Genomic DNA, 18,571 nt, shown 5'->3' on the forward strand with positions numbered 1-18,571 from the left:
CGATTACCACTGTTGCTCTTTATCAAAAATGATTAACATCTTCTTTATTTGATTGTTATTTCTGTTCGCAGGTAACGTCATTGGTACACATGCCGAACGGTAAAGTTTATGATCCACTCATTGGTAAGTGGATGTCTCCTTTATGGGAGAATGTACTGGACAGGGTGAACACCCCAACGCATCTACATTTGTATAGATTTAATGGAAACGATCCCATCGATGTCAGGCACACAGACAGACCGAATCAACCAACAGGTAAATTGATCTCCAAATGCATCTCATTCATTCTTTCCACATATAGTTAATAAATTGTATATCTTTCAGATCACATATCATGGCTGTCGCATCTTGGCTACGATCTGAAGAGTCTCGCTCCGCAACTGTTCCCCGATGAACTGCCAGATAGTTTAGTTCCACCATCTCTCGGTCCAGGTACCTCGATATTCGGTAAAAAGAAGAAGACCAGAAATCTTGGCGTTCAGTCCGGTTTCTTGGCTCACATCGCGCAAAGGCACTCGGGTGACGCTGTCAGCCTATCAGCGCCGCCTCGTTCGGCCCTGAAGAAGGACACCAGCGATCTGATACCTAGCCGTCTCGGCGCAGCCTCGGATCCTCCATTTGGAAAAGGCATCTTGGTGTCCAGAACCATGGACGGTCAGGCTGTGGTGTCCAGCGTGCCAACTGCCAATGCTATCTACGGGGACGTGTTCACTTCGGTGTTCAATCGCTCCTATTTCCTTCCGTTCACGTTCGTGGTCCACAGCGCCCAACAGGATGCTTTCTACTTTGTCAAGGAGGAAACTTGGAGGGCCAGCGAGGATCGTGGTCAATTGAAACGACTCGGCGGTCAAGTGAACACCACGTTCCACGAGAGCGAGAACGGAAGCGGCAGCAGCTCGTTGATCGACGTGAAGATCCACGGCGCCAGCTACGTGGTGAACCTTCGTTATGGCACCACCGCCGATAAAGAGAAACAAAGACTGCTACATCACGCTAAAGCGACCGCTATTCGCAAAGCGTGGCACAGAGAACGCGAAGCCTTGAAGGCGAACACTCCAACGACCATCGAGTGGATGGTGACTGAACAGGACGAGATATTGAAGTCTGGGTCAGCGTCGAATTACGAAGGCGAGTATATCCACGACGCCCAGCTATATCCAGAGCTGGCCGAAGACCCGTATAACATCAGGTTCGTGAAGAAGGCGGTCGATCCGTCTAGCAAGAAACGACGCAGAAGGAGAGGCGTTCACACCTGCAAACTCTGGTGGCTGGACAAGATCTGCTAGATCCGGTGCACGTTCTCAGCTACCTTGTCCTCCTCTCCTGACATGCCAGGAGAATTGTCCAAATCGAAGCAACAGGAATTTTGAAAGGACGCGGAGCGTGGAAGTGGAGAAGGATCCGAGAATGGATAGGATCGGGCCGAGGCATGGCCGTGGCGTCCGTATACACGCGTAATAAACGTACTGAACACTATCAAAAACAAACAAAAAAAAGTTTTATACCAAAGTCTATTTGTGTATTTCGAAGATGCCAAAAACATTTAACGTTATATCGATTATATTGTACCGCGATAGGGTGTAGTGTGTAAGGATTTCAAAAGGGAACCGTGCGGCGTTTTGTTAACCAGATATTTGCCTACGAGGATGCTGTCCGCGAAATCGTGACCACCGGTCGAACGATTCGTGGAACATGGATACGTGAAACGTCCCGTTATCAATGAAGAGGACCCTGAGGAGGTTCCTGTCGTTTGGGAAATCGAATTTCTCGAGAACAGACTAATTATACTCGGACGATATTTATGCAGAAATGGAATTCGAGGAAAGAGACTACGAGACGGGAAACGGTACGTGAATCGCGAAGGTATAGGTGAAGTTATGAAGCGCCACTACATCGATCCGACGTAAGACGCGAAGGAAGAATGAAAAGGAAAGCTGGCCATTCGTCGTTGAGGCGAATCGAGTGAGAGAAACTAGTCAATATATAGCTTTACATTGACGTATAAACTTTTTCCAATAGGATAAGGACAAAGAAAAAAAGATGATCGTCGATGATGTACCATGCGAGGAGCCGTGTGCACCCATCAATTTATCCACGCGATATCTTTTAGCCTTACGCTAATTTGGATCGCAAATGAACGTGGAAGGAACACACACGTATCTCAACAATGAATGGCCATGCGAATGATGACTGATCACTATCCAAAATATTGTGGAATCAGGATTCTAACAAAAGGATCCGAAGAATTAGGCTGTTATGCAGAAGACTGAGGTTCGATTTCCAGTACCCTGATGCCTATTTCTCACGGATTCCTACAATATGGCGGTGGACGAAGATCGATAGAGCGCAAGAAGATGAAAGGAAACGCGAATAATCAACGTCCAAAGATATTATGTCTTCAGGACTCCAGGATCCTAATGGAATCTGAAGAAGTAGGCTGCTGTACAGAAGACTATGGCTCGATTTCCAATGTCCTGACGCCTATTTTTCACGGAATCCTGCAGTATGTTGGTATAAAAAAAGCAGAACAGGCGATTAGGCAGTCGAAGAGGAAAGAGGCGTTACTAAGGTGTATTATAAATGTGGTGCTTTCTCGCGCGATGAAGAAAAATAGAAAAAACAAGTCGGTGCAACAACGTTGATTAACGGTGAGCGTGAATAATTAGAGGACATCGGAACACACCGCATAGAGCGTGGCTAAGTATTTTTAACGATGGATGTGTCCTAACAGAAAAAAAATATTCCCCCTTTTTAGCGCTAGCGTCCATTTCCTCGAGAATTGATGTCGCATATGCGTACGAATTGTTGTTCGAAAGGGAAACGTTATTATCGTTGTGAACGAGGGACGAATTAGATCCCCGGAACGACAGATGGTAACAAGTAAAACTAAAAAAAAAAATTCACACAATGAGTGAGTGAGAAAAGAGAGTGAATGTGAGAGAGAATGGTTAAAAAAACTCCATTATCGGTAATAATACGTATACACGATATTATTGCATATTTGTGCTTGCTGGATATGAATAACGGAACGTTAACTATGTTTCTTCACCGAATACTAAGTGTGTATATCTAAATTTAATGCTCGTCAGTACCGATCGTTTTCGCTGTGTACTGAACGCCATACCATACATCTACGTATGTAAGAATATTATTTAGCACCGATACCCTTCACCCACCCTCACACCCCTTAATTACAATATTATCTGCCTAAGTGGCTAGAATTTAATTCAAAATATTATATTAAATTTTTACTTCAAATGGTTCTAGAACCCCTAGGAATCTTTCTAAGACGTTATGAAAGAGTTTAAAAAATAGTAAGGAAGTGGAACTTGTTAAAGTTTAAAAAAAATTTTTCCTATTGCTTAATTGATTTTAATCTCGTATAAAAGTGACCAAGATTGTCCTTGTTTTTTATTTGCAATTTAAAAGTTTAAATAAATATTAGGATCTTTAAAAGGTGCCAGAAATGACGGCATGCCACTTAGAGAGACGATACTGTATCTGTCTATCACGTAATCTATTTCCTTTCAAACGAAACCATACTTCCCTACCCTTTTATCGATTTCGTATCAGTTTCTTTTACTCCAATCGCCCCGACACGTTATTTTTTCCTGGTTTCTTCGAACGTTTGTCTACTCGCTATTGAGTATTTTGCAACGGCTTTAGAAAACTACGGCCGTTCACGGATAGATAGTCGCACAACGACATTACTGTCTGGATAGATGAGAAAACGAGAAAAATGAAAAAAGAATTATCTTATTACACTGTGTGTATAAAAGAACAAAAAAATTATATATATATATATATAAAAAGAGAGAAAAAGAGAAAGAGAAATAATATAGGAAAGCTTCGTGACGTATTTTTGTCTTGAACGAGTGTTTAGAGCAACATTATACACCGATCCTTGAAAGTGGTCCAAACGAGGTTAAAAATGCTCTTTTTTGTTTTTAAATATCGCACATAAACAATTTTGAATCGCGTTCTTTCTTCAAGAAAAAAAAAAATGTTCGTCCTTTCGCGTTTCCTTCCGACTTATGCTGCCAATGTTATTCGAATTTCCGTGAAAGGACGAAACGTTGAAAAAGGACCTCGAGATCGTTGGTGATCGAACCACAGCTCTTATTCACGTGGACATCTAAACCAGATCTTTCCAAAAACGAATCCCATGGTCAAACAATATCTTTCGTTCTACATTTCTTTTCCATGGTGCTGATTGACATGGCGTTAATCACCTCTAACACGATTTTCCGTGAATTGTATAAATCTTCAGCTTGTAAAATTGACAAAACAAGGCAGAAAAGTAATTTTGAACGATTCGTGTTGTTGGAACGATTACAGATGTTGAAAGTTTCTGAATAAATCGGTCATTTCATTTGCAACAACCTGATACTTGAATTGGACCGTTTCCTGTATATTAATTTTTCAAATTTGATTTTAAAAATTTGTTTTTGCAATGGGAGAGGTCATTAGAGACCGATACTACAAATTTAAGTGGCAAGTGAAAAATTTTAATTGAAAACTGACAATTTTATACCATTTTTTAGTATATTATTTTTTCAGTATATGAAAGTTTTTTATTTGAAAATTCGAATGCCTCATTTTAGTCGACGCATAATTGCATAATTTCGTAGGTCTGAATCACAATTGATAGAAATTTTTACAAGATTCATTCATTTTTCTAATGACACGGAAAGGTCTGATCTAAACACTCTGAATCTACTGACTCCCATCCAGAAACACCCTTTCCAGCCTCCTCATCCAAAATTCCCATTTATTCGTAATCTGTAACCATATATTAACGTTGAATCGGCGATGGCGTTCAAAGGATAATTGACTATTTTTGAAAAGACAAAGAAAGAGAAAAAGAAAGAGAAAAGTATCGAGCGTGTCAAATTATTAAGCGAATCAGTGCCAGCTGATTTTAAAAGACGGATTCAACGTGCAGGGTCTCAAGAATCAGTCAGTCCCAACTGTACTTCTTCGAGTATCTAATTATCGTTATAGAAAAAAAGGAACAGAAGTGACAGGAAAGAATTAAAATAAAAAAAATAAAAAAAAAATTGAAACAGGATTACAAAAGAGTGAATGGGTTTCGCTCTCTTAACTTCCGTGAAGTTTCGTCTCGTTTCGCTAAAAACTTTCTAAATAGAAGCAGGCGTTCGATTCGCGAATTACAATTATAAATATAAATCTATAAATATACGTATAAATAAATAAATATATATATATAAATATAAATATAAATAAACTTCTGGAATTAACGGGGTAGAACAGCTCGAGACGTGTCTCACCGAACGGTTTCGATCATCATTACTATTTAACTATTATCGCATCAATTATTATTAACAACCACGGGATCGTACGCGAAATGACGTGAAACAATGATTAATGATACGTGTAATATGTGGCCGTGTTTGGTGAATCCGTCGTCGGACCATGTGGTGTCTATTACTCGAATTCTCGCGAAGCGAAACCTCGTCCTTTTTGTTCTTTTTTTTTTATATTTTATTTTTTAACCCTTGTGCACCATTAAAATTGTTATCATATTGAATATCTTTCGATCCATAACAGAGTTAAACAATTTGGGAGTATTAATAATATACGTTACCTGTCGTGATAATGATGAAGCTAATCGATATCTTTGAAATTAATGAAAGGGAAGGAAAGACCAACTTTGAATAGCGTTAATATTGTACTAATAATCCAAGATACCAATTTCATAATTTTCATTTGAAAATTTGTCGATCGTATGCTTAATAACGAATATTTTAACAATTGTAATTATTTCGGGTTAATTTAACCTGAACGGTGCAGGAGGGTTAAGGTCGAGGTAATCAGGAACAGCACAGAAGTTTGAGCACGCGTTAGAACGAGAGTGATTTATCGAGAGAAAAGAATGAAAGAGAGAACGAAAGTTAAGAACGAAGTAAGAGAGAGCGAGAGAGAGAGAGAGAGAGAATGAATGTGCAGAATCTGTCATGCTGCAGCTACTACGACCACTACCCTAAAAGTAGATTACGCTACTTTGCCGCTGATCTAATTGTTTACTGTCACGTGTTGCTGTAAACCTAAACTAATACGATACGATATATTTTATTTATATAATCTAATCGACTGTATTTATTGTAAATAGTCACGATGTTTGCTATGATATAATATATCTGTAATTGGATGGAAAACCGTCTGATTGAACTACGTCCAACCCTTATCCATTAATGACCAAAATGTCTCCTTGTACACTTGGATGCAATGTAGGACTTTATTCTCTTTTTCTTTTTTCAATTCATTCTGGCAAGGATACACATCGCGAGAAGGAAATTTAATAACTGCAAAATTAAAATAACTTCAATTGTGAGCAATATTTCAGGCGCGAACGATGATTACACTTACTGCAATTAAAAATAGTAACACAGTTGATATACTGATTGCATGAACGTGAGACTTCAGTAAAAGAACTGCATTTTTCAGACATCCTGATTTATAGGATACATCAAGTGTCATCTGTAAGCACTGCAAAAAATAATTTTTAAGAAAATTGAATAATTCTTCAGAAGGAAATCATTTTTAATAAATATTTTACTTCTTCGATGTTCCTAGAACAACAACTTTTCGGAATGTCGATGGAATATTTAGCCCAGTCATTCGAGGAATTTATTCCGCAACATTTCAACTGAAATATAATTTTTCTTTAACATTTTTGAAGTATCTGAAGCGGAGATATAACTTCATGCTCACATATCTGTGAGTGTTGTCCCAAGCTTCCTTGCTTGAAGGCAAGGAATCGTAACGTCGGATGGAGGAGACCATGTCAGCATGGATCCTCCTGATAATCTCTTCAAATATCCAGAAACTCATTATAGCGCTAATAAATATGACGCATAGAAACAACAGATAGCACCATGCATACTACAAGAAACAGATTTTTAAAATTACAAATACTCTATAGCAGAGGAAGTTGAATCACATGAGAGTATAACTTACGATGTTTAGAAAATTCCTTCGTTTTTTAAGCAAGCCAAAAATTCCAAATAACGACACGAAAGAAGCAATTAAGCTTATTAACAGTAATGTCGTTACGAATAAACGTTGACCGATCAATCTCGACATTATTAAATTGTCTGTAAGTGTCCATATCGAAATAACGCTACCAACAATGCCTGCAAGCTTTGTTTAGTTTTTTTATTAATTTCTATACAATTTTATTTAGTCTCAGATACTCAGGAAATTTGGAACTACTATGATTTAATTCAATCACTCACAAACATTGCCGAGTTGAGCACTATAAAGACAAATTTAATGCATCGTTTTGACAAACGATTAGACGAAAATTTATGGAAACCTATTCCAAGAAAGTATGGCTTTTTATCAGTGGATGCGGTAGCATTGCTATCAGTAATGTCTTCTTCATCCTCCGATTCCGTTTCATCTTTATCGTTTCGATGATCATTGTCCTTTGTACCGGTGAAAAATTTGTTCCAATTCATGTGCGTCATTCAACCCGAATGTAGCTCAGAAAACAATTGAACAAAAATGACTTAAGGACAGGCATTCAAATACACTGAAGTCATTTAACACGTTGGGTGTCATAGGGGTCATCGATGACCAGTGACGCCATATGCATCGCATATTAACAAATTCGAGAGTCATAATATCAGCGCGGCACCCAACCTATTAATAATCTTTCAAGCTTTATTTTTTTGAAGTATTATTATTTTGAAGAATAACATAAATATTTTATAATTACAAAAGAAATAATACATATTTTGTTTACAGCTTTGCTTTGAAGATGACATATATTAGTGCAAAATATACTGATTACGCATGAATAATTAGAGAAATACTAGTTTAGGAATTATTAAAGCTTATAACTAAAAACGACCGCGAAAATTTCCTCTACCTCCCCAATTTCCACCGCCCCATCCACGTGAATTCTGCATTCCATATCCTCTATTGCCTCCACCTCTATATCCGCCAAAATAACTGTTTCTTGAATAACCACTACCTTCACCTCCGCCGCGAGGACTTCCACGGAAACCACCACCCATTCTCATCATTTTTGCAGGATTGCCGTTGTCCGAATAGAAATTGGTCGAATGTCCCCTTGGTGGCCTTCGTGATTGAAAACCACCACCAGTAATTTGATCTAGATTATAACGACAGGAATTCATTCCACATAATGACTTAATAACATTTAATACCTACAAATAGAAAAAATAAGATGTAATTATTTGCAATCATATTATGAAAAATAGAAGTTATCATAAAATATTACTTTTTCTTCATTTGGACTTAATTCTAAAATAGTTTCTGGTTCTTTTGCGGCTTTCACGACAAGACTTTCTAAAGCGGGTCGTAAAGCCACTATTGCTGCTGCGTGATTTGGATCCATATCTAAATTTATCCAATTATCCAATTTTACGACACCGTTAGTGTACTCAACTTTTCGGGAACCAAATAATAGTAAATGAATTGGCGATACCATAGTCATTTGTTTACAGGATACTGCTCTTGTACGAATCTGCGAAAGAGTAAGATAAAAATTAACATCAAATTATAATTATCTAATCGCACAAAGAGTATTTTACCTTTTCTCCAAACACGAAAAATGGAAATGGGAAATTCTGTTCAAAATTACTGCAATTCACTGAGGTCTTATGAATTAATGCTGCTTTAGATTCAGTGGTAAGCACCTTCCTCTTTTCTTTATGATAACAAACATTTGGATAGAGACCCATACATAACAGTGCGGTAATTGTATCAAGACGAACATCTGCACCAGCCTGATAATTCAATGGCGTGGGGCAAAGAGTTTCTTGCGGAAATCCAGCATTTTGTAGAAGTGCTTGCAATTGGTTCTATGTACAAATAATATTGTTAGCATAAATTTTTACGATGAATTAAATTAGCATATGTTTGGATGTACCTTAGCTTCCCAAGTAATCCTTAATGTGGGCATGCTTAAATTTTTGGAATCACAAAATGTTTGCTCCGCATATTCTCCACCTAGTCTAGCTTCTTCCCATGCTTGAAAAGCGTGTAACATTGCTACATGATCACTATATCTTGCACCGGCAAACCATTTTTGCTGTGCGGATAAACGCCTTACATCAGGTCCCATATTATATACTTCTGGAAATGTTGTACTATTCGCAGCCATTGTAGAGAGTGCATCACCAACTCGAAACATACAACCGAGAATCATCATTTTACCTAAACGTGGTTCTATAGGCAATCGAGCCAATATTTTACCTAGAGGTGTTAATTCATCATTTTTGTCTAAACACTTCATCTCTATAATAAATATAAAACAGTCAACATAAGGATGAATATTTAATATAAATATTTGGTTAAAGTAACATACCACGTAGTATGACCTCGGCTTCAATTACAGCATCTATCGGAGGTGGTTCAATTGCTTTCGATAAAAATTTTCCAATACTACCTAATCTTAATAGTTTAATACTTAATGCTAATTCATGTAAGGGCGTTCTGAACATTTCCGGGGTCATATGTTCATCCATTTTATTAAACCGTGCTTTAGAGCATAAATGAAAACAAAATCCCGGTTTAACACGTCCCGCTCGACCTTCCCTCTGTTCTAAATTTGTTCTGCTAGCCCAAACAGTAGCATAGTTTGTCATGTTATTATGAGAAGTAAAAAGCTTCATTTTAGCTTTACAAGAATCTATCACATAGACTACATCATTAATTGTAATCGAGGTTTCAGCAATATTTGTTGCTAAAATAATTTTTGTTATTCCTACATCTACAGGATCAAAAACTTTACGTTGATCTTCTCTAGGTAACTGGGAATGTAATGGTATAATTACATAATCTGGTCCACCATAAACGGGATGTTGTTGTAAATGTTTCATTAACGCAAATATTAAATTCCAGCCTGGTAAAAAAATTAAAACAGCACCTGGAATACCTTGTTCCTTGATATATCTCAGTAAAGCCTCTATGAGCTCGAAACTTATTTCTTTTTCAGTCAGTTGTGCCATGGCATTTTTTGTTTGGATAGAATAAGTTTCACCAATGACTTTATTCAAGTTTTCCTCTGGTTCTCCTTCTGTTGGTAAATCATCTGTATCCCGACTTTTACGTTTCTTGGAATCCATAGGTGGTACGAAATTTGTTAATTGTATACAATCTTCTAAAAAATATCGTTGAACCGGGTATGATCTGCCTGGTACTTCTATTATCGGGCAATTATTGAAGTAGTTGCTGAATAATGTTGTATCAATTGTAGCCGACATTAAAATAATTCGTAAATCTGGATACATATGAATCATGTCACGAAGAACGACCATAATGAAATCAGAATTGACATCTCGTTCATGAATTTCATCAACAATAACATGCGATACACCTCTTAAACCACCTTCTAATTTTCTTAAAAGTACACCAACAGTACAGAACATTATGCTACCATAAGGTCTTGGTAAAGCAGATTCAAATCGTACAGAATAACCAACAGACTCTCCTAAATTTTCACCTCTTTCTGTGGCAACCCGATCAGCTACAGATACAGCAGATATTCTCCTGGGTTGCGTAATTGCAATACTACAGAATGCACCTTGACCTGATGCAATGTAATCGTCTAAAATAAACTGACATACTTGAGTTGTTTTACCACAACCTGTGTTTCCTTGAATAATAATAATAGAATTTTCATTAATAGCATTCATTATTTCATTTTTCATCGAGAAAACTGGCAAAGTAGATCTTTCTTTAATAATCTGTTGAAGATTAACATCTTGTTGCAGTCTTTCACGTTGCTCATATAGTAAATCTTCTGACAACTGTTCTAAAGTCATTGCAGCAAGTGGTCCCTCGTCTATATTACAACCGGTCCATGGATCCCAATTTTGTTGTGGAGGAGACCAACTTACTACACCAGCAGGCTGTGGTACAGATGAAATAAAGTCATCCAATACTTGATTTGTTAATAGAGAAACAGCATTGGTAGATTGATCTTCTTGTTGTTGAACTGATTCCTATAATATAAATTTGCATTGTAAAATAAATCATATATTTATATATAATTATAACATGGCATAACTTGTAATAAGAATAACATTAATGTTGATAACCACTAAAAATTACCTCAACCGATTTGATGGAAATGGGTGTTACGTTTAAACTTGTAAGAACATCGCATATTTGATCGATTAATTCTGGTGAAATTTTAACTGGATATGGTTTCATTTGTTCTGCTTCTTTATTCTTTTTTAAAGTACCATTAAATGCCTCGATAACACCAAGATGATATAACTGTCTGACAAGAGATAAAGCACAACTTTTTGATGCAGTTTGCTTATTCGAACCAGTTTCCCGACCAGTAATGTCTAAAATTTATTTTGTTAAAATTTTTTATTGTAAAGTTCATATAAATAATTAAGCTATTTAATAACATACCTCTCCCAAGCTGTTTTACATAAAACGTCATTTCAGCCATGAAACTCCTATACAGAAATTTGTACTTGTATTATTAATATTCTATGTATACATGTGTGTATACAATATACATAATAAAAAACAATCACAATATAAATTCAACTTACATTTAAAATTTTTCAAGACCACATTGGAGCACATTGCAGTAAGTTATTGTAAGTGACTGCACCAAAACTGTTATTGAATCATTTCAATAGAAGTTCTGGTTAAACATCATCTCCATCTGTGCACAAGAGAAACAATTTTTTCTCTTGTACCAGCATTAAATATAAATGAACGGTGTACTTCAAAATGGTCTTGTGGAATTTCAAATGGTACAGAAATCACTTGTGCAATTGCTTCTTATTATGTTGTAATAAATCTTTAGTGTAATCTGAGACTTCAAATAGAATTATATTGCAGTGACAAATCCACCCAGTGCTACAGTAAATGGCTACATTGAAACAGTTCATACCTTGTATGATCTGGACCAAGTTGGGTATATTTATAATCAGTATTAATTTTATTAGTTTGCATAAATTGATGAAGTTTTGATTTAGCATTTTCTATAGTCCAATTTCCATGAATTCCAGAATTTACATCAACATCTTCTGCATCTTCAACTCTTTTCTGGTCTGCTATTCTATCCATGTACGTATAATTGCCTTGACCATGTTCATTATATACTCTATATGCATGTCCTATATCATTAGGACCCATTCCATCTTGAAACACAGATTTTGTTGTAGGATTCTGAACTTCCACTTTAATAGGTACTGTATCAAATGGTTGAAGATTGTTTGTATCTTTTGGAACATCATTAGCATTTACATGTCCTGTACGGACTAAATAATTAACGTAGTCCCTAGCTGCATTGCCTTGAGCATCTTTTTTGTTAGTTGAATTTCCTGCACCTACATAATCAAATCCAGGTATACGTAGCTCACAGAGAAAACGCTGTCTATGTTTCAACCCTACAAAATAATAGAATTAAGTAATTTTTAACATTACATTGCTTACAAAATAATTGTACAATACCTGTTGGTCTCACATCAAATTGTGGTTCTTTGCCATTTTTTGTACACCATTGATGCAGAAAAGATTTTATATCACCCATCTTTAACTTTTATTAGTACTTCAAGGGGTACGTTTCAAATATTTAATAGGTAAAATTGATAATATAACCTACACTATATAGTAGTAAATTCGTAAACACTGATTAGACATTAGACAGCATCTATCGGAAACAAAGGCAACTACTAGTTATTTAATATGTTCCATTACAAATTATTTCTGTGAATCGTATGTCCAAATAGAGACCAGACTGATATTCTTTGGGTCGGATAGAATAAAACGAGCACCCAAGGGATGATGTACAAGTTTCCAGGAAGAAGTAATTTGAAAACTACGATTTCGTTGATTGTTCACTCGCGAAAGACGTCAACAAGGTAAAACAGACCAGAAATTTAGTTTCTTGTTCATTCTGTAGGGCACAGTTCGTTCGTTTGAATAATAAACAATTGTAAAATTAAAAATAATAATTAAATAATTTTTAATAGAATAATTAAACAAAATTTTGCAATATACCCACGCGAAAATGTAAAGAAGTAAACAATTTAAATAGACATATAACAATAATTTGATTAATAAACAATTGTAAAATATAAAATAATAATTAAACAAATATTAACAGATATCAGATAGAAATAGTTAAATCTGCGGAACCGGTGAAGCGGAACGTCATGCTTGATTGCGCGCGTCGCGCGCCGGTACAAGCGCGACCTGTAGAGAGGTCAAATCTAATCAGTCTTATCGCGACCGCCAAAGGATATGGGTCGAGCTGTCAAACATATACCGGTAAGGGTTGACACTATGGATATTCGTGCATGGATTTATCAGTGTGTTACCACAAGTGTTACTGTGTGTGCCTATGGTGTTTCCTATAGTGTTTCCCATGTTTTGGAATATTTATACGGATATATTAGTGCGACTTATGGTGTGGTCACCCATGTGTTCTGACATTTTTATACAAGTGCATTAGTGTACTGTGTGATGTGGTACCCCATGTACCTGCATGTGCTTTATTGTGTTTTATGGTGTGGTTTCCTATGTGCTTTGGCATATATTTACGGATTTATTAGTGGGTTTTATGGAGTGGTACCCTATGTGTTTTGGCATATTTATACGGATTTATTAGTGGGTTTTATGGAATAGTACCCTATGTGTGTTGGCATATTTATATGGATTTATTAGTGGGTTTTATGGAGTAGTACCCTATGTGTTTTGGTATATTTGTACGGATTTATTAGTAGGTTTTATGGAGTGGTACCCTATGTGTTTTACTACAATTTTGCAAATATTTTATGGTGTTCTATGGTTTTGATCCTCATGTGTTTTGGGATGTATTTATTTGCATGTGTTTTACCGTATTTTATGATGTAGTTATTCCCATATAGTTTTGCATGCATATTTTTAAATTATAGTATGTATTAGCATATTAACTACAACAAATTGAGAGAAAACATATATCGTTCAAGAATCGTGATTTTTATGCTTCTAGATGAGTGCTTTGGCCAGTGGGGGTACCGTTTCTTTGACGAGCCAACAGTCGAGCTATGGATCAATCTAAGATGCGTGGCGAGTGCAGTAGTGCAAGTCAACGATCGGTGAGTCGCATGCTTTAAAGTTCCTCCGGTTCCCATCATGTCGTAGGACGAATGGTCCGTAGCGACACGGGAATTGGTTGTAATTTTTATTTTTTGAGCGAGTATAGTGACCCACGAATATCACTGTATCATTTTATACAATGATAATCGTGCAAATTGCTTTTTTGTGTATTTTATGCCTTAGCTCAGGATAGGGTTTTCTTGTACATATTTACATATATAGATTTCGAGTTTAAAAATGTAGAGAAGTCGGATGACCCTCCGACTTCACAATACACTTTCTTTTTTATATGTACAAGAATTTATTTCGCGATGAGCAGATTTCAATATCAAAGTAATAAGCATGAATGCTATTAATTATTATAACTACTTACTTTGATAACGAAATCGCTCTTGAAATTGAAACGTTTTTCCGATTTTACTCGTGAAATTGGCATCAGTTTAGTATATGGGCTGGCCCCCAGGCGGGTCGGTATTTGCTCTTCAAGCATTGTATAAAGTTCCCCTTTGGAACTTGAAATTCATTCTGTCACGTTCACGGTTCTCGACCCTAAACACTCATCATTCGCACTTCAGCCTCACGAACTCTATCACATAATCATTTATCCACCCACATACGCTTGTGTAATGAAATATTACCCCGTTAGGATTTTCAAGTTTAAGTAGTGTTGCGAAAAATTTCCGGCGCGAGAGTAAATATGACTATACACTGACTAGTATTCGGTGGGAATCCTTTTGGTTTTTATTTGATAAAATTAGTTACAAGGATTCCGCGGCATAAGACCGTGAACACCACCTCATGGGAGATAAAACCATGCATTACTAGGCCTTTGCAGGCACAGCCATAGAGTACGGAACATTTAAGTATGTTGCATCCCATACGCTAAGCTGTCTTAAAGTCCTTTTGCCTATACTATGGGCGTCCACCACTCGAACACGTTGGATGCAACGTGTTCGATGGGTGGGTAGCGCTCTTAGCGAAGGGGTGCACCCTGCCTGGGCCTAGAGCCTTAAACAGTCGGGGTGGGTGGTATGTAGCGTCGGGCGTAAGTCCAGGGGGCCTAAGAACCTCCGTTGCCAGCTGATATTAGCAGTGGACGAATGTTTGAGTCATATTTGCTCAATTTTGCTTTTCAGTATTTGCTCTTCAAGCATAATTTAAAGCTCCCCTTTAGTCATGTTGCTAGATCAGGATTTTCTATTTTAATTAGTGTTGCGAAAAATTTCCAGCGCGAGAGTAACTATGACGATGCACTTACTAGTATTCGGTGGGAATCCTTTTGGTTTTTAAACTCAATGTTTTATTTAATTAATCAAATTAGTTACAAGGATTCCGCGGCATAAGACCGGGAAACACCATCTCATGGGAGATAAACCCATGCATTACTAGGCCTTTGCAGGCGCAGCTTTAGAATACGGAACATATGAAAGTATGTTACCATATTCTAAACTGTAGTCCTTTTGTCTATACTATGGGCGTCCGTCAATCTGACACCGTTGGATGCAACGTGTTGGACGGGCGGGTAGCGCTCTTAGCGAAGGGGTGCATCCTGTCCAGGCGTTACGACGTCCAGGCGGGGTGGGTGGTATGTAGCGTCGGGCGCAAGTCCAGGGGGCCTAAGAACCTCCGTTGCCAACTGATATTAGCAGTGCACCATGTTTTATGTCATAGTTACTTAATTTTGCTTTTCTGTATTTGCTCTTCAAGCTTTATATTTGCAAAGTCGAACCACTTTTATTAAAAATAAAACCCCCTGGGGGGGCTAGCCCATATACTAAATCGGAGCCGTGAAATTTCGCCGATATTCTTACTATTAATAAAGTGAGGATATCATCTTTAGTTTTTGCTAATCATACGTTTTAGCTTAGGCATTTCAGCACACGTGAAGAAAACTGGTAGGTGAAAATACCTTTGGCCTTGTTCATTTTTATGCCCAAAGCTCATTCGGGTACTTAGATGTACTCGCGTGGGTGGAGGGCGGTGGACAAGGTTTAGTTTTAAGTGTAATACATTTTGGCGACTGACAAAAGTAGTGAACCAATAGTGAACCACGATAGAAGTTCCACATGTGTGTGTGTGGTTAGGATGTGGGATTTGTATCGTTTATTAACAATCTTAACTTACTATAACATTACAAAATACTTATCAAGAATAAATTGAAAAATTTTTACATTAGATAATTCAATAGAATACGAAAATGAAATGTATTACTTTAGCATAATGTTCACTATTATTTGTCAGTCGATTTCAGCAAAAAGGTATGATTTTATTAGAGTGTGAAAGTTGAATTGAACTCGGGTGTCGGAGGCGTCCCGGGACGTTCTCCCTAGGTGTAGGCATTTTTGCACCCGGGTGGTTGTATGAGAACCGTGGAGTGAATTTTTGTGAGAATGATTTTTGCCCTTTTTTAAATATAGCGATAGGCAGGCAGGTAGTTTACTTCTGGTGTGATTGAGTTTAGTTTATAAGTAGGCAGGGCCAGAGCAAGCTTTCATGTTTCTCTTCGTATTCTCCTCTAATACGTGAGAAGCTTGTATCTGGGGTTGGGAAACCAAAAATCAAGAGAAAAGATGAAAATGCAATTTAATTAATTTATCAATTAATTAATTTAGCATTCTCTCTTGATTTTTTTAAGGCCAAGCCTTATTAGTTTGTAAGTCGTAGTCGTGGTACTAGACCCGATTACAAAAATGAAGTATTAAAGTGAAAGTGCAGTGAAGTGAAGTGAAGTGAAATTAAAAAGTGTTTTGTGCTTGGACATTTGCAAAAATTGTGCAGGTATGCGAGTAGCGATTCAAGGGATCGTTGCTCGTTTACGTGTTACGTTTTTACAAATGTCTAAGCAAACGTAAAATTTTCGCGAGTGATTTTTGTGAGGCTATTGCCGAAGAAAGAAGAGGCTATATGCTGAAGAGCCCCGGCAAAATTTGCCCAGAAGAGGGGAACTACTAATGGCTCTCCATCTTCGGATGGACAGTCATTCTGTCACTATGCTCGCTAATTTGTTTTTTCATTTTTTGTGTTTTTCCTTGAACGGTATGAATAATACCGTCCAGGACGTATTGAACTCGACATTTTACGAGTTCGTTGAATGGTCAACTCGCGATTTTATTTCCCCTATTTCTTTTTCGTTTATTGCTTTATTGAAATAAATTATTCTTTTCTTATTGATTTGCACATCTATTATATTTCATGTTCTTATTTTAATTATGTTCTATTTATTTAAAACATACCCTGAGATTGTAATGGTAATTATATTTTCTATTGTCGGCATTTTTCATTTCAATTGTAGTCGAAATTATGATGTTAATTATATTTTCTATTTCAGCATTTTATTGTTGAATTATTTTTTAATTGTTACTGAAATTATGATGTTGATTATATTTTTTATTTCAGCATTTTATTGTTGAATTGTTATTTTGTTAATTGTTACAGAAATTATGATGTTAATTATATTTTCTATTTCAGCATTTTATTGTTGAATTGTTATTTTCTCAATTGTTTCTGCTATTAGGATGTTAATTCTATTTTCTATTTCAAGATTGTATTGTTTAAATTTTTATTTTATGTTGTCTGTTTTTAATGGTTTCACGTTATTGTTTATCTAATCCTAATAATTATGTTTTCCGTTACAGCATTTTATTGTTAAATTATTATTATTTTCTCAATTGTTTCTGATATTAGGATGTTAATTTTATTTTCTATTTCAAGATTGTATTGCTTAAATTTTTATTTTATGTTGTCTGTTTTGAATGGTTTCACGTTCTTATGATTTTAGGGTGGGTCACTAACGTAGCCACCTCCACGTGGTGTGACCTGGTAATTGATATCGTTTTCTGAAGATAACTTTTAGAAAGCGATATCAAGCTAAGAGCTACTATAAAAAGATTTATATATTTTTTAATTGGGAAACAATAGTTTAAATTCAGAAAAGTATTTTCGGGATTGCAATATTACCATACAGAACGTATAACTATAGTAATTTTATAATTCCTGAAAAAGGAATTTGTATGATTTTTGACTAATTACAAATGACTAATTACCTCCTTCTTTTCGAAGTCGGTTAAAAATAAAATAAAAAGAAAATCACAAAATATGGAATTTAGAAAGAACGAAGTTGTTTGATACGCAATGGTAGAAAGAAATCAACCCTGGCGAAGATATTTCAAGCAGAAACGTTGTACATTGGAAAGGCCATGACTTTATCCATGACTCTGGTCAGGCGCCAGATCTCGCTCTTGTCCACAGAGCACATAATTTCTGCTTTTCATTTGATAGAAATTCGCTACGTTGACTAACAAATATTTTTCTTATAACAATTTTCGAGAGGAATGCATTATTGAATGAAAGTAAAAATTTGCATAAATGGAGGGTGGATGGGATGAGGTAGAGCGGATCTCCAAACCGCAGCAACCTCCTCGTGGTGAGACCTGGGCAATCGTTATTATTTGATGACTAATTAATA

The 18,571-nt window shown here is 36.4% G+C and overlaps 3 protein-coding genes across 10 annotated transcripts in view; 1 reads left to right on the forward strand and 2 right to left on the reverse strand.

Annotated features, from left to right (window-relative positions):
• Positions 1 to 4,084, forward strand: part of Ten-a (Teneurin-a transmembrane protein) — a 449,881-nt gene extending 445,797 nt beyond the window's left edge. For all 7 annotated transcript variants that reach the window (XM_034339675.2, XM_034339673.2, XM_034339676.2 and 4 more), the window contains 2 exons: positions 72 to 255; positions 325 to 4,084. In XM_034339675.2, coding sequence (XP_034195566.1) covers positions 72 to 255; positions 325 to 1,286 — 1,146 coding nt within the window. In that variant the 3' untranslated portion in view covers positions 1,287 to 4,084. The remainder of the gene's footprint in view (positions 1 to 71; positions 256 to 324) is intronic.
• Positions 4,085 to 5,474: 1,390 nt separating this feature from the next.
• On the reverse strand, positions 5,475 to 7,678 carry LOC117611648 (tetraspanin-11). Its single transcript, XM_034339679.2, has 6 exons — positions 7,260 to 7,678; positions 6,982 to 7,164; positions 6,736 to 6,906; positions 6,581 to 6,670; positions 6,391 to 6,510; positions 5,475 to 6,326 (listed from the first exon to the last, which is right to left on the reverse strand). Exons 1-6 carry the CDS (start codon positions 7,491 to 7,493, stop codon positions 6,279 to 6,281), a joined length of 846 nt encoding a protein of 281 aa, XP_034195570.1. The 5' UTR covers positions 7,494 to 7,678; the 3' UTR covers positions 5,475 to 6,278.
• Positions 7,679 to 7,768: 90 nt separating this feature from the next.
• Positions 7,769 to 12,906, reverse strand: mle (dosage compensation regulator mle). 2 transcript variants are annotated; one of them, XM_034339677.2, is made up of 9 exons: positions 12,478 to 12,906; positions 11,915 to 12,413; positions 11,422 to 11,468; positions 11,110 to 11,351; positions 9,362 to 11,000; positions 8,924 to 9,291; positions 8,586 to 8,855; positions 8,273 to 8,518; positions 7,769 to 8,198 (listed from the first exon to the last, which is right to left on the reverse strand). In XM_034339677.2, the coding sequence occupies exons 1-9, from the start codon at positions 12,554 to 12,556 to the stop codon at positions 7,869 to 7,871; spliced, it is 3,720 nt and encodes a 1,239-aa protein (XP_034195568.2). In that variant the 5' UTR covers positions 12,557 to 12,906; the 3' UTR covers positions 7,769 to 7,868. The 2 variants fall into 2 exon arrangements, with proteins under 2 accessions (XP_034195568.2, XP_034195569.2); XM_034339678.2 differs by lacking the exons at positions 11,915 to 12,413; positions 12,478 to 12,906 and adding an exon at positions 11,568 to 11,811.
• Between the last annotated feature and the right edge of the window lie 5,665 nt (positions 12,907 to 18,571).

The sequence above is a fragment of the Osmia lignaria genome, chromosome 10 (assembly GCF_051020975.1).
Source record: "Osmia lignaria lignaria isolate PbOS001 chromosome 10, iyOsmLign1, whole genome shotgun sequence".
Classification (NCBI taxonomy): domain Eukaryota; kingdom Metazoa; phylum Arthropoda; class Insecta; order Hymenoptera; family Megachilidae; genus Osmia; species Osmia lignaria.